The sequence below is a fragment of the Styela clava genome, chromosome 5, assembly GCF_964204865.1.
Source record: "Styela clava chromosome 5, kaStyClav1.hap1.2, whole genome shotgun sequence".
Lineage (NCBI taxonomy): Eukaryota > Metazoa > Chordata > Ascidiacea > Stolidobranchia > Styelidae > Styela > Styela clava.
In genome coordinates, this window is record NC_135254.1 from 6,972,135 (window position 1) to 6,984,921 (window position 12,787).

Genomic DNA, 12,787 nt, shown 5'->3' on the forward strand with positions numbered 1-12,787 from the left:
TGCTTGAGCTATTTTTTTTAGCCAAAACATAGAAATTTGGTTTGAGTTTGGTTGTGGTACCATCAGGCAGGCCAGATTGAATTAGCCACAGGCCGGTTCCGCCCATGCCGGATCTAGACTTGATACAATCTGAAAGCAGAGAATAAATTAATGGTGGGGCGGTAACAGGATAGTACCCATACGAGGAATTGAAGATCGGTCCTGGACCAGGGTTTTCCCAAACTAGGGTCCTTGATGACTGCACAGGGTTTGCAACGATGTAAACAGATTTTAGTCGATGTTTAATGATTGATTCGTAATAAAAAAAAAACATTACATTTTTGGGGTTTAGCGTTACAGACGAATGCATGTGCATTCCGTACATTTGTGTGTTTCCGGCCAGTATGGTCTTGTGTATACATCCAGTCTTTGGTATTTATAATTACCAACTCTTTTATATTGCTTTTACAAGACGAATATACGAACAATATTCATTGCTGTCAGAAAAGGCATTTGAAATTTTATTGCCTTCTGTAACGACCTAAATATGCGAGGCAATTGTGCAGTGAAAAGTAACCTCATTCCTCAAATTGATGCCGTTTGTGTTGTAAATGAAACGTTATTTTTCCTCGTTGATTAGGCACAGAAATTGATACGGCATAGGATAGGGCTCTGTCAAAACTAAGATTCACAAATAGGAGTCCGCGGCCCAAAAAGTTCGGGATACCCTGTTTTAGACTTATTCAATTTGACACCGAGGCTGAACAGCAGCTTCTGATTTTCTTGATGATCGGGCGATAGTTTGACTTGTGATGTTGTTAAACTAAAACTGACAAAAATTGGGCATACGATGAAAATTGGGTACTCCCGTAGTATGTGAACCAAGATGGCGGACACCGGAACGTAGTATGCGTACCAAGTTAGGGATATGCCATAATTTCAGGTACAAATACTACGAGAGTCACTTGGCCAGTCCCCAAACTCGTAATAGAACTAAAATAAGAAAATTGGAAAAAAATTGTGGTTTAACCCTAAACGGGTGCTCATAATACGGATCTAGTTAGAAGCGCGTAGAGAAAATTAGTTCAATTTCAATTGGACAACGAACAACAGACTTTGTCTACTTGCTTTTATAAATTCTGCGTCTGCCTGATATTTATTTCTGATTTTGCAGTCCCGATTTAAATCTTGATTTGCTTAAATTACAACGATATTGTTCGTAAAAAATATCGATACCTTTGCAAGAAATATATATTTCCAGAATACATTTACACCCTAATGCATTCAACAAATTCCTTTTCCAAAGATTCAAATACTTTTAGACAATCAGAAAACTTTTCTTCAATTTCCCAAATTTTTTAGACACACTTATAATGCCAAAAAAGTTCCAACAAAATTTGTTAAAATTTTTCTCAAATAATTGATATTTGTAAAACACACCTAACATATAAAAGTTAATTTTCTGATCAAATAAAATAAAGAAAGAAATCATATATTACATTGATTTTAACATAACTAAAATATAAATAGGATTAATATTTGATTTTCATATTTCCACAAGAGGGGAGGGAACTATAAAGATATCGAGGCAAATTTTACATTTTTATTGGGTTACAACTAAACTTGGAATTAAATGGAAACTGGTTTAGCATAATTTTTATTAAATACCAAATTCACATTTTTATTTTTAACGAGAAAAGGATTTTCAAAAAAAGGGAAATCATATATTACATTGATTTTAACATAAGTAAACTAAAATGTAAATATGGTTAATATTTGATTTTCATGTTTCCACAAAAAAGGACTATAAAGATACCCTGGCAATTTTTTTTTATCAGGTAACAACTAAACTAATTTCAATGGAAACTTGTTTAGCATAATTTTTTATTTATCAAATTCCAACTTCACATTTTTATTTTTGAAGAGAGAGGGATTTTCAGATGAAGGTGAAAGATTAAGTTATCTTTTCAATTTCTCAATTTATTTGCGACACATTTTCACTGATAATAAAAAATTGTGAAATGTAAATGAATCTAATAATTCTTTGTTGAAATGATAAAAAAATTCTCAAAACACATACACGAAATAAAATTAGATAATACAATATTGGATAAATCATATATTACATTGATTCTCACTCAAGAAAACTAAAATATAAAACTAATCATGGATTTTGAAAGACTAATATTAAAACCCAACTTCAAAATCTCTTCTTCTTTTTAGAGGAGGGAAATGCTTAGAATAAATGCGAAAATTTAATAAATGGGGTGTGAATGCTTTGGATAAAATAGATAAAAATTCCGTGTTTATATTGGGAGACAGGAGATGCGAACTATTGAAACGTATGTACTTTGTATTATTTTACCCTTGTCATAGCTAAACTTGCACTTCAATGGAAACTCATATGTATGACTCATATTGAAATATTTTAATTTATCTTTATGTTTTCATTGGTTTGCAGCTAAATTTGGATTCAATGGAAACTGGCTTAGCATAATATTAATCAGACACAATTCCACGTTTATTTCAACGAGAGAAGGATTTGGGTGATGTTGAGGCTGAAAGCTTATGTTATCTTTTCCATTTCTTTTCGACATACTTATACTGATAATAAAAATCGTAAAATGTGAATGGCTCGGACAATTCTTTGTTAAAATGATAACATTTTAAAACACATCTAAGAAAGAAAATAATAATACAATATTGGAAGAAATCATATATTACATTGATTCTTACTTAAAACTAAAATAAAAAAAGAGATGACATTTGTTCACCTTGTTTTAACAAGGAAAGGGGATGAAATTTGAAAATCTTTTCTGGCCTTTACAACTACACAATTAAACTTGGATATTGATATAATACTATTAAAATTCAACATCAAATATTCATTTATATTTTCTCTCAATAATTTGAAACAATTTGGACTTAAAATAAACAAACAAAGACCTGATCTAAGGGAAATACCTTGTTCAGTAAAAAATTAATGATTAAAAATACATTTAAAAATAATTTCGTGCACGAGGAAAACCTGGTAAAGCGTCACATCTGACTGAGTGAACATGAACAGTATTGTAAAACAGCATATATATTGTTTCGATTCGAGATTATTGTTTGTAGTAAATATATAAACGCCCAACACTGCCAAATCATCGACATTACGTTGTCTAGTATAAAATGCAATATTATGCCAAACTAAAGCGCAGCGTTCATATTCGGCGTTTCATATTGGAGTCATTAATTACACAAAAAGATTTTACAATCCTAATTTATTTTTATTCGATAGTTTACTATAACTGTTATGTGAAAGTTTAAATTTCACACAGGATGTTGTTGCGTTGATCTGTAAAGTTGAAAATGTATTGATAGATGCTTGTTGAATCTTTACGAATCCCGATGAACATGTTTGTCCGATCAGAATAACTCTGCCCTTTGTATGGAGTCCCTATATGCCATTCGAAACCACTTTGTGATATCATAGTTCCGTTGCGGAAACGAAGAATCTGATTCTAGAGGTAAGAAGTTGAATAATATTAAGTGTTCAATTATTAGAATAATTTGATTATATTCAAAAGTTATGGCATTTGTTAGGTTTTGACTAATATATTGACACCATATAATAACGTAGAATATGATTATAAAAGAAAAAAGTTAATAAATATTAAGTTTTTATTTAATAATAGAGTATGTATATAAATAATTTTCATGGATTCTCTTAACTTTTCCCTTAATATACTGACATCATTTTTCAAAAATTAGGGTTCGAGTCATAGTTTAACCTTTTGTTCAAAATCATCTCAATCGGTATTAGATAATTGAAACAAACATCCGATCTGGAATGATAAAGGATCTACCGATCTCCCTATGTCTGAGTGAAGTCTTACGCAGTCTTATATGGAGCGAATGTGAAGTACTATTAAAAATTACAAACTGTATAGTATTATGACGCCACAACTTACTTTTTTGAGTTTCAAACAATAAAGGTAATCGATATGCGCAGTTAGGAGAAATACTTACAATACTTTTATATTCAACTTACAATAGGGTCGTATGTCATGCCAAGATGGAATTCTTTCAATGAAGCCCAGTCCATCTTGTTGTCACGGATGAATGTCATTATTTTGTTCATATGATCTTGGTTGTATATATTCGCCAGATCTCCGTTTATTTGTTGACATTTGACGATCGCCGATGCTTTATTAACCCTTTCAGATGCCAACGGTATGAATATTCTTCCGTCATAGCGCACAATATCTGCAATTCAAATAATTTGCAATTGCTAAATCATATGAAGTAATGTGAATGTATGGTCGTACATTTGCATATCTGGTTACGGTTTGCAGTTTATTATTATTATTTACTTATTATGGGATGCGTGCAATGTCACATTAACGTTTTGAGACGAAGACTTGAGTATATTTGAACCCTACGTCGTGATTTATTTAAGATTTTGGTCTTTGTTAGTTTGCATCTATATTTGCATATATGGGTCACCTTGTGGATTGATTAGTTGAAAATCGAGCAATTTGTTAAATTCCTTTTTGAACTTTGAAAAGATTAAAAATCATACAATGTCCAGCACATCACCCAGAGTGTAATGAAATGGGTAGGCAACTCGAAATCAGAAATATTTCTGTCATTACGAGCAGCAGTATTTTTTTTTATCTAGCACTGGAAGCTTTTAAAAAGCCCTATTGAGAGTGAAAAGTGTATAAAATACGTTGTAGAAAAAACAACCATACATTTTTCCTAATGTTCCATACGCTCAAATATAAATCAGACAAATTGAAATTAAACATGAAGATTTATTTAACTCAACAGACCTTGTTCAGTAAATCCTGGCGGAATCGTTTGGACGGATGGCTCGGATGTAATTCGGACGGATGGCTCAGGCGTAGTTTGGACGGATGTCTCAGATGTATTTTCCGGAATCACAGCTAGTTCGGGAGAAGTCCAAGGATAATTTGTAGGACCAATCGTAGCGGTGACTGAAGAAGTATTCACTCCGTTGAATTCTGTGTGAAAATGGGATTTATTATAAAAACGAGGTTGTTAAACTTATGAAATTTTTGTGGGATGTCGGCAATATTAAATCTAAAATTTCTCTGTTTTACGCAATCATTAACGAACGACTTATTCAGCGTCTCTACAGATTATTTTTTATAATTGCTGAACAAAATATATTCATATTGACACTACTTATAACAGGGTTGTGCAACAGGCGGCCCGTGGGCCACAACCCGGCCGGTTAAGCCATAAGGTGTGGCCTTCTCAGGTGTGGTAAACTCTCAAAGTTTCCCCATCAAGCATAAATCTCAAGCCGACAGTTTATTTTCAAAAGTGCGCTCACATGAGTAGAAATACATGTAAAAATATGTTTTTTGCTCTTGTCGATGCGTTAAATCTTTCGCAATTTTTACCGGTGTCTTCATTACTGTAATTTGAATTTTTTTAATTCGTTTTTTCATTCATTTGGTTTCGAATTAAAGTTTTAAATCGTTGTGTATATGAAAAATCTAATTTTTTTTTTGTGGCGCAGCTAGATGTCTGAAGTTGATAATATAGCACACCGACAAAAAAGTTGTGCATCCATGGCCAAAAACAACCAAAAATGAAACATGAAAATTTGTTTACCTTGTGGCTTGGTCGTTTCTTCTACATCTGTGGTAGAGGTGTGTATTATGTTGTTTTTTGTTGTCATTGCTGTTGTGGTTTCCAGTTTTCCTTCCAGAAGGGTTAGCATGCTGGTCAACTGGTTGATTTGCTCTATAAATGGATAAAAATCGGTGATTATCAAACTATTTATCAATCCTTTGTTAGTTAATCAACCATTTATCGCTTGGTTTTTAGAAAAATATGATATATTAACAGATAAATGTATTATGTCGCAATATCGAAATTCAATTTGAAAAGGTTCTATTGTTAAAGTTTCCGATTCGATAAAGCCATTATTCAATGATCTGAATAAATAAAATGTTGAAATATAGAGTATTCCGTTAATAAAAAGATAAAATAACCAAAACTGGGAGACTACAATCCTGGGGATATATTTCTTACCCAACATTTTCTGAACCTAGTTTAATAAAAAAGGGAACATAATTTGAATAAATATAAAACAACCAATTCCGATGGGGCTCACAGTTGAATCGTTAAAGTATTCTTTATGTTACAAACCTTCCAAAGTTTTTTTTCTGTTTCTCAATTCTTCATTCTTAAAACAAAAATGAATATAAAATGAGAAATAAAAACGACTTATCTGGAACCTCGTAAATTTGCGAAAAATTTAAAACTTATGTGACGACATACTGCCGTTTTGTTGGGCGCATAATGTTTATAGAATTTTCAAATTTTGAATAAACAAAGTGTAGTAAAGGATTTTCCTTAATTATGTTATGAATGTCGCTAGTCATTTTTGTAAAACAAATAAATCTGTGAAATTAAGCTAATATGAATATCTTACCATTTCGCATTCCTTGAATACTCTCCACACAGGTATATTGTTACACAGCATTGGTGCCCAGCATTTCTCTCCTGTTGAGGAAAGATATATAGTTAGATAAAACAACGACAAATCAAGAAGATTGTTTGTCTCGGAAATGTAACAAGTTATTAATAGTGAGAAGAAGGTAATTTTACAAATATTTCAATAGTACGCAATCGCTCGAGTCGTCAACTTCCTTATGTAGCTGTGACGTAATAGCCGTACAAAACATAAACGTAATAACGAACGCTATGTTTAACCAATCAACAATAACTTCAATTTAATATTCACGCGTTGTAGATTATGCCGGGGCTACGACAAGCAAATCAACAAGCAGACAAATTTTGCCGTTCTTGAGGGGGTTGGGAACTTTCTATTTGCTGTAGTATTGCTAATAATCGGTAGTTTACTATTATTGCTATAAAACTTATTCATGCACGCATTATAAACTACTTCAACAGCACAATAACGATGGCGCGATTTTCGCATAACATTTAATCGTAATAACATAAATTTAGATCGTTTAGAGATTTTATAAACAAATTATCGATACTTTTCAGGCATAATGAGGGGGGAGTAAATGTGTCCAAAATAGTTGACAGGACGAATTTAACAAGAAAGGTTGACAACCACTGCTTTAAATTAAATAAAGTCGTATTCTAGGTCTAAATAGAACGCGTTTTTAAACGAATGATTCCCCGCTATTTCGAACGAGCGTGCTTTGTTTAAACTCAATGGCTACGCAACCAACGTTATTTCTTCAAAATATTAAGAAAGTAAATCGATAAATTAAAAAACCTCAAAATTATACAGAAATAGGTATTTAAATCAGGGGTGTGCAACCTGCGGTCCGCAAAAACATTGTGCGTCCCGCGGAGAAGTGCTAATTTCAAAGAGTGTGCGGCCCGCGAACGAGTTTTAACTTTGCTCAATCGGTTAGGTGCAATAAATTCGATTCCCTTTTCGTCGCGAAGCTCATACCCGAGTCCAATTTATTATATATGCTAACGACGCTATACTGGCCTAACAGCTAGCTAGTGCGATGCGGACAACGCACGTCATTAGTTCAACAACCAAACTTTTTGTGCCTACAAGAAAGCCTATGTTAAATAAAGATGTGGCCCATGGTTTCAACAAGTTATTTTTATCTGGCCCTCCTGTATTAAAGGTTGCACACCCCTTCTTCATATCATTCATTCACAAAATTTAATGCGATTACGAAAATGTTTTTGAAAATAAATAAGATTAAATGGAGGTGACGTCGTTGTCAAGCACACTTAGTCGTCAAGGAAGAACCACTGGTTTACGCAATTATACTTATTTTTTACGCAGTATAGCGTAAACGCGACAGTGTACCTGTAACCGTACCTACGAGTTTACAATAATAAAACTTCAAAAACGCGTGTACAATTTGGTAAAACATCAGTCAAGTAACACCGACAAAATCACTTCAAAGTAAATATTGAAAACCACATATTTTTTCACCAAAACAGCTAATTTGATTGATTGACGTGTCTATCCACAAACTATCAGACTAAACTTCTGTAATGACAGCTTTTCTAGAGCCTATTTCGGAGCTATAAAGTGAAATATTCCGAATGACAAAAATGTCAGTAGTCTAAACTCTAAAGTACACATGTTAAAAAGACTAATTGTGTCATTGAAAAAACACAAATTCATTGGCAGCATATTCCGCAATGAATACTAAAATGAAAGAACAATTTCAAAACCATGTTACCGTGTTCTTTCGTTCAATATAATTGTCTTCCAAATACCATGATAAAATTGCAAACAATTACAAAGCGATGAATAGTAATAGCATAATATCTTTCCAGTAAATAGCAAGCATACTTGTAAGCTTTCATTAGAACCTAGTCAAACTTTTTTCTGTATACTGCGATCAAAAGCTTAATAATATACTTGCTATTTCGTTGAAAAAAAAACGATTGTACTTTAAAGTAAAACCTTAATACCAATTCGTTAAATCATCTTAGCAACGCCCACTTACGGATCCTACGTAAGAAGTAATAAAAAAAAAAGACTTGCATTGCAATACACAATATTCTAGCAATCCTAAACAAAAATCATTCACGTTTTAATTGAAATAGTACTAACCTTTAATCAACGAAAAAGCTTCGATAATCAGGAGAAATCTGATTAATAGGACTCGAAGAGGAATTTTCATTTTAAATTCTTTGAAGATTTTGCCAACCTTCCTCTGCTTGAAAGTCGATCCTTTTACAGTTTGCAACAAAGTGATACTCGACACTGTTTGCATAGCATTATATTCTATGTGAGCTTATTCACTGCTTTAACAAGAGAAGAGAATTATTTTTCTCTCTTTTTAAAAATTACAATGAAAAAAAGTGCATTTCGTCACAAAAAAGTGTGAATTTAGTGGGCGCATCTCTCTTTTTATCTTCATGAAACAGCACGGTGATTGATGCTCCAGCACGTACAAAGTATCGAGGGAGTTTTAATATACGTTTGGCACAACATAGAGTATTGTCGCTACCATGAATATTTTTTAGGAATTTGTAACAGCTAACGCATTGATAGTATATTATGAAAAATTGAAACAATGTATAGGGAAATTAAAATTGAGATAGAAAGACTGTATTCAATTTCCTGAAATCAATCGCCCTGCTCATAAAGTCTCAAAATCAAGAATTAACACGGATTTGGATAAACAAACTTGGATAATATATATATATATATAAAGAACTGACTTCATGACAAATTGCAACGAGACCCCATGAACAACCCTGTAAGTCAATTAATTAACACGACTAGCGTTATATTTGGCGAAAGTTTTTTATTAGACGTATGTTAAGCGTGTCATGTTAATGTACTCCTCGCAGTGGCACACGTACATATTCTGAAATGAGGGAACCTGTTGTTAGTGAGTGAGTTACAAAAGCGACCTTGAATCGAGTGTTTTTATGGTTGATATTGTACATTTTGATATCACATATGGAGGCTTCCTCTACAATTCAAACTCCCAAATTGTTTCGCACACTTCCGTTATATTGTTCACATATTGTACACGGCATGTATCATTTTTCAAAACTACGAATTTCCTAATGACATTCATGATCACTAAACGACTTTACGGAAATTAGAAATATTGAACAAAGTTCATGCAAAATAATCATTAGATCACATCAGAACCAAACATGGCCTCGGTTTTACTTTCATTTCGTACGCTGTGGAAGTTATCCACCGAGAAGTGGACCACGTCACTTTCACTCAAACTTATTATCGGTCATGTAAGAGAAAAGATTTGAGAACACAGGATTATGCCTGCGATAGTCGCACATTTCAATCCACGTACATTTGAACCCGTATACCCGCGGGTTTAATCTATATGTGGGTGCTGAAATCCATGGGTTAGGGTTAGTATGGGTTCAAATATCCATGCAATAGTATGCAGGTGCAATTAAAGTGGGTTCAAATTACGGGTTCAAATGTACGTGGGTTCAAATGTAATTGAACCTATGCCTGCATGATAATTCTTAAGCTCCGCCGCCCTGATAAAAGTTTATTAAAAAAAAAACTAAAGAACCAAGAAAATTGAATTTCATTAAAAATTACTTTATTAACAGTAATCAGATATTCCCATTATAGCATATTTTCCAGTTTTATTAAATTTAATGTTTTCTGGATGACACACGATTATACAACAAACTCGTTAATTCGAAAATACAACAAAAACGAATCGAATACCTAACGATTTCAACCCTTGGATATTCGAATGAGTTGACTATGTCCAAGGTTACAAATATTTTAACTTTATCGCATGCTGGACGATCAGGGGCATGGCTGAGTTGGGCAATAAGGTCAGACAACCCAGAAAGCGAGTTGTAAAGGGCGACAAGCTGTAGAGTTCTCGTTATTACACATGTTATTCTCGATGTTCATTATTTAAGCTAAAGCAATTTGATTTATTTATTCTCATTAATATCTATATTTGTTTATCGCCCGAATTAATTTTGATGTTTGATATAAGAGGCATCATCAGAAACTCGACATGGGCAGAACAAAACGTTTGTCAGGCCCCTGAGGTTAAAGCTAGGACTAGGGCTGGGCATTTCGAATCGAATATTCGAATCGAATCGAATAGTAAATTATTCGAATCGGTTCAGAGCTCAATTTCGAATCGCCGCCATCTTGTTTTTATCTTTCCGTTAATGGTCGAGGTGAATTCCCCAATTTTTTTTTCATCGGAGTCATATTTTTTCAACGAAATTCTAACATATGATTATTTTCTGTAGTGAGTTATTGATAAAACGTGTTTGTTATTGTGTGTGAACGCTCAGTAATCTATCTGAGTGATTTATTCTATGTCTTCAGTAATTCATTTGTTAAGAGGACCAATTATACTATAATAAAGTCGGTTAAAATTATATATTTTCAAGTATTCGAGATTCGATTCGATTCGAAAAAATTATTCGATTCGATTCTGAAATCACAAGGTATTCGAAAATGCCCAGCCCTAGCTAGGACTTTAGGAGTCTTGAACAGTCAACGGAGATTCTACACGTAACGAAACCAAATAGTAATACTGACAGATGCGAGTTAAATTTCTGATTATTCTTTATTATCTTTTTGAAATGCTAAATAATTGTATGAGAAGTGAGGAGAGTTTAAAATGACTAAACTATCAAAGTCTCATTTCCTTATAGTTAATGGTTTATTGACGTAAATTGTGTTGTGATCGTTTGAATCACTTTGTTAAAAAAATACTGACTAAAATAATGAGTTCGAATTGAATTTTATGCAGTGAAATGCAACGCTTTTTAGCAAAAATAAATTTTCTAAAACTATCAATATAGGCAATCAAATATTGAATCATATGTTGGCGCAGATCCCGGTGTATTAACCACATGATTTTAACTTTGGCAAGATACCAATCTGTTGGTTTCAACTAGAAGATAAATATCAATTACCGAAAAATGGCGGTAAATATACAAAGAAATATGAACTGTATCGCATAATTCATTGTTCTGATGAGATCACGAAATTTATTGAGTTGGAATTTGAAATTATCTAAAAATAATTTTATATTAAACATTTACTGACGAGTAAGCTGAAGCTATCACGGGAGCTAGAAATACCTGTTTACTCATTTTGGTTGCAGTATGCGACGTGTGCTTCCTCTTTGATCGCGCTTACCCAGGATTAGGTTTATGTCAGGTCAAAAAAACACGTCAACCGCAGCTTGAAGTTTTCTGACAAAAAAAATGCCTGTGGATGACGTCACGTGAGGGTTAGGCCTTAACCTGGTACACATACTACGTACCGTTGTCCGCCTTCTTGGTTCACATACTATACATGAGCGCCAAATTACGTATATATATCAAAAAAAGGGTTAAATTTTAAAATTTTCAAAGATTAATAGCATGTTCATCCGCACAAAGAGGCTCGTGATTTTATTATTTCATAGTAAAGTGGAATACATGAAGTTCGTCACACACGTTGAACCTAAAAATATTTTGATTCAAACTGGTCCGCTGATGGCAACGCCTGGTTTAAAATAATCGATTGGTACATTCCTTTCTGGAACTGGTTCTAACCCGTTTACTTATCAAAGACGTGTATATTACCCGATAAAACCCGACCTGAGATAGCAATACAGTCCTAACATTTCTATATCGGAAATAACAACAAAATTTTAATTAACTCGTGTAACTGAAAAAGCGATAACAAAAAGTGCAAACCGCTCACATCTACGAATTTCGAATTGCAGAATTATATTTCACATGATGGATTCTTTTCCCAGTGCTTTTTTACAAATTTTTCGCGATTTTCATAATGCGATTCTACTTTGTCGAAGTTGGAATCATCTCGATTGAACTTTTTACTCAATATCAAATAGTTCCACAATGCCCATTTCAGAAAATAACCAACTGATCACGTGGGACAAGTGTACATTTAAGCCAAGTTCGCACACAGAACTTGGGGAGAGGGGATTCAATGCTATGCTTACCCGTGCTTTTTGCTCTGAATGAGGTAAGTTACAAGCAGTCCCTGATATCTAACGATATGTAGGAAGCCACTATTTATTTGGGAAAGACCGGAATCAGGTTCTGATTTGTCTACCAATTTAGAACACCCTGGGTTGGGTGAGTCGCACGAAATTTGAGCCTGATATGTTTAATTTACGATACCAACACAGATAATTAGGTATAATGTTTAAGGCGCTAGACAATTGAAGTTGTTGCACCGATGTATCGGCAATTTTGTTCGATATTAGTATATATATCGGTATCGGCTACAAATAGACCGATCTTTCCGATTTATTCAGCTTTATGATCTGCCTAGAATGTT

The 12,787-nt window shown here is 33.3% G+C and overlaps 1 protein-coding gene across 1 annotated transcript; it reads right to left on the reverse strand.

Annotated features, from left to right (window-relative positions):
• Positions 1-961: 961 nt before the first annotated feature.
• LOC144422937 (uncharacterized) lies at positions 962-8,708 on the reverse strand. The gene is made up of 7 exons (XM_078112976.1): positions 8,573-8,708; positions 6,437-6,507; positions 6,151-6,187; positions 5,611-5,742; positions 4,800-4,991; positions 4,016-4,230; positions 962-3,485 (listed from the first exon to the last, which is right to left on the reverse strand). The coding sequence occupies exons 1-7, from the start codon at positions 8,640-8,642 to the stop codon at positions 3,288-3,290; spliced, it is 915 nt and encodes a 304-aa protein (XP_077969102.1). The 5' UTR covers positions 8,643-8,708; the 3' UTR covers positions 962-3,287.
• Between the last annotated feature and the right edge of the window lie 4,079 nt (positions 8,709-12,787).

Coding starts and splice junctions, on each gene's coding strand:
- LOC144422937 (XM_078112976.1), bottom strand. CDS start 8,642: ATGAAAATTCCTCTTCGAGTCCTATTAATCAGATTTCTCCTGATTATC. Junction 6,188..6,436: donor TATTCAAGGAATGCGAAATG/GTAAGATATTCA, acceptor TTTTGTTTTAAG/AATGAAGAATTGAGAAACAG. Junction 5,743..6,150: donor CAGAAAAAAAACTTTGGAAG/GTTTGTAACATA, acceptor ATCCATTTATAG/AGCAAATCAACCAGTTGACC.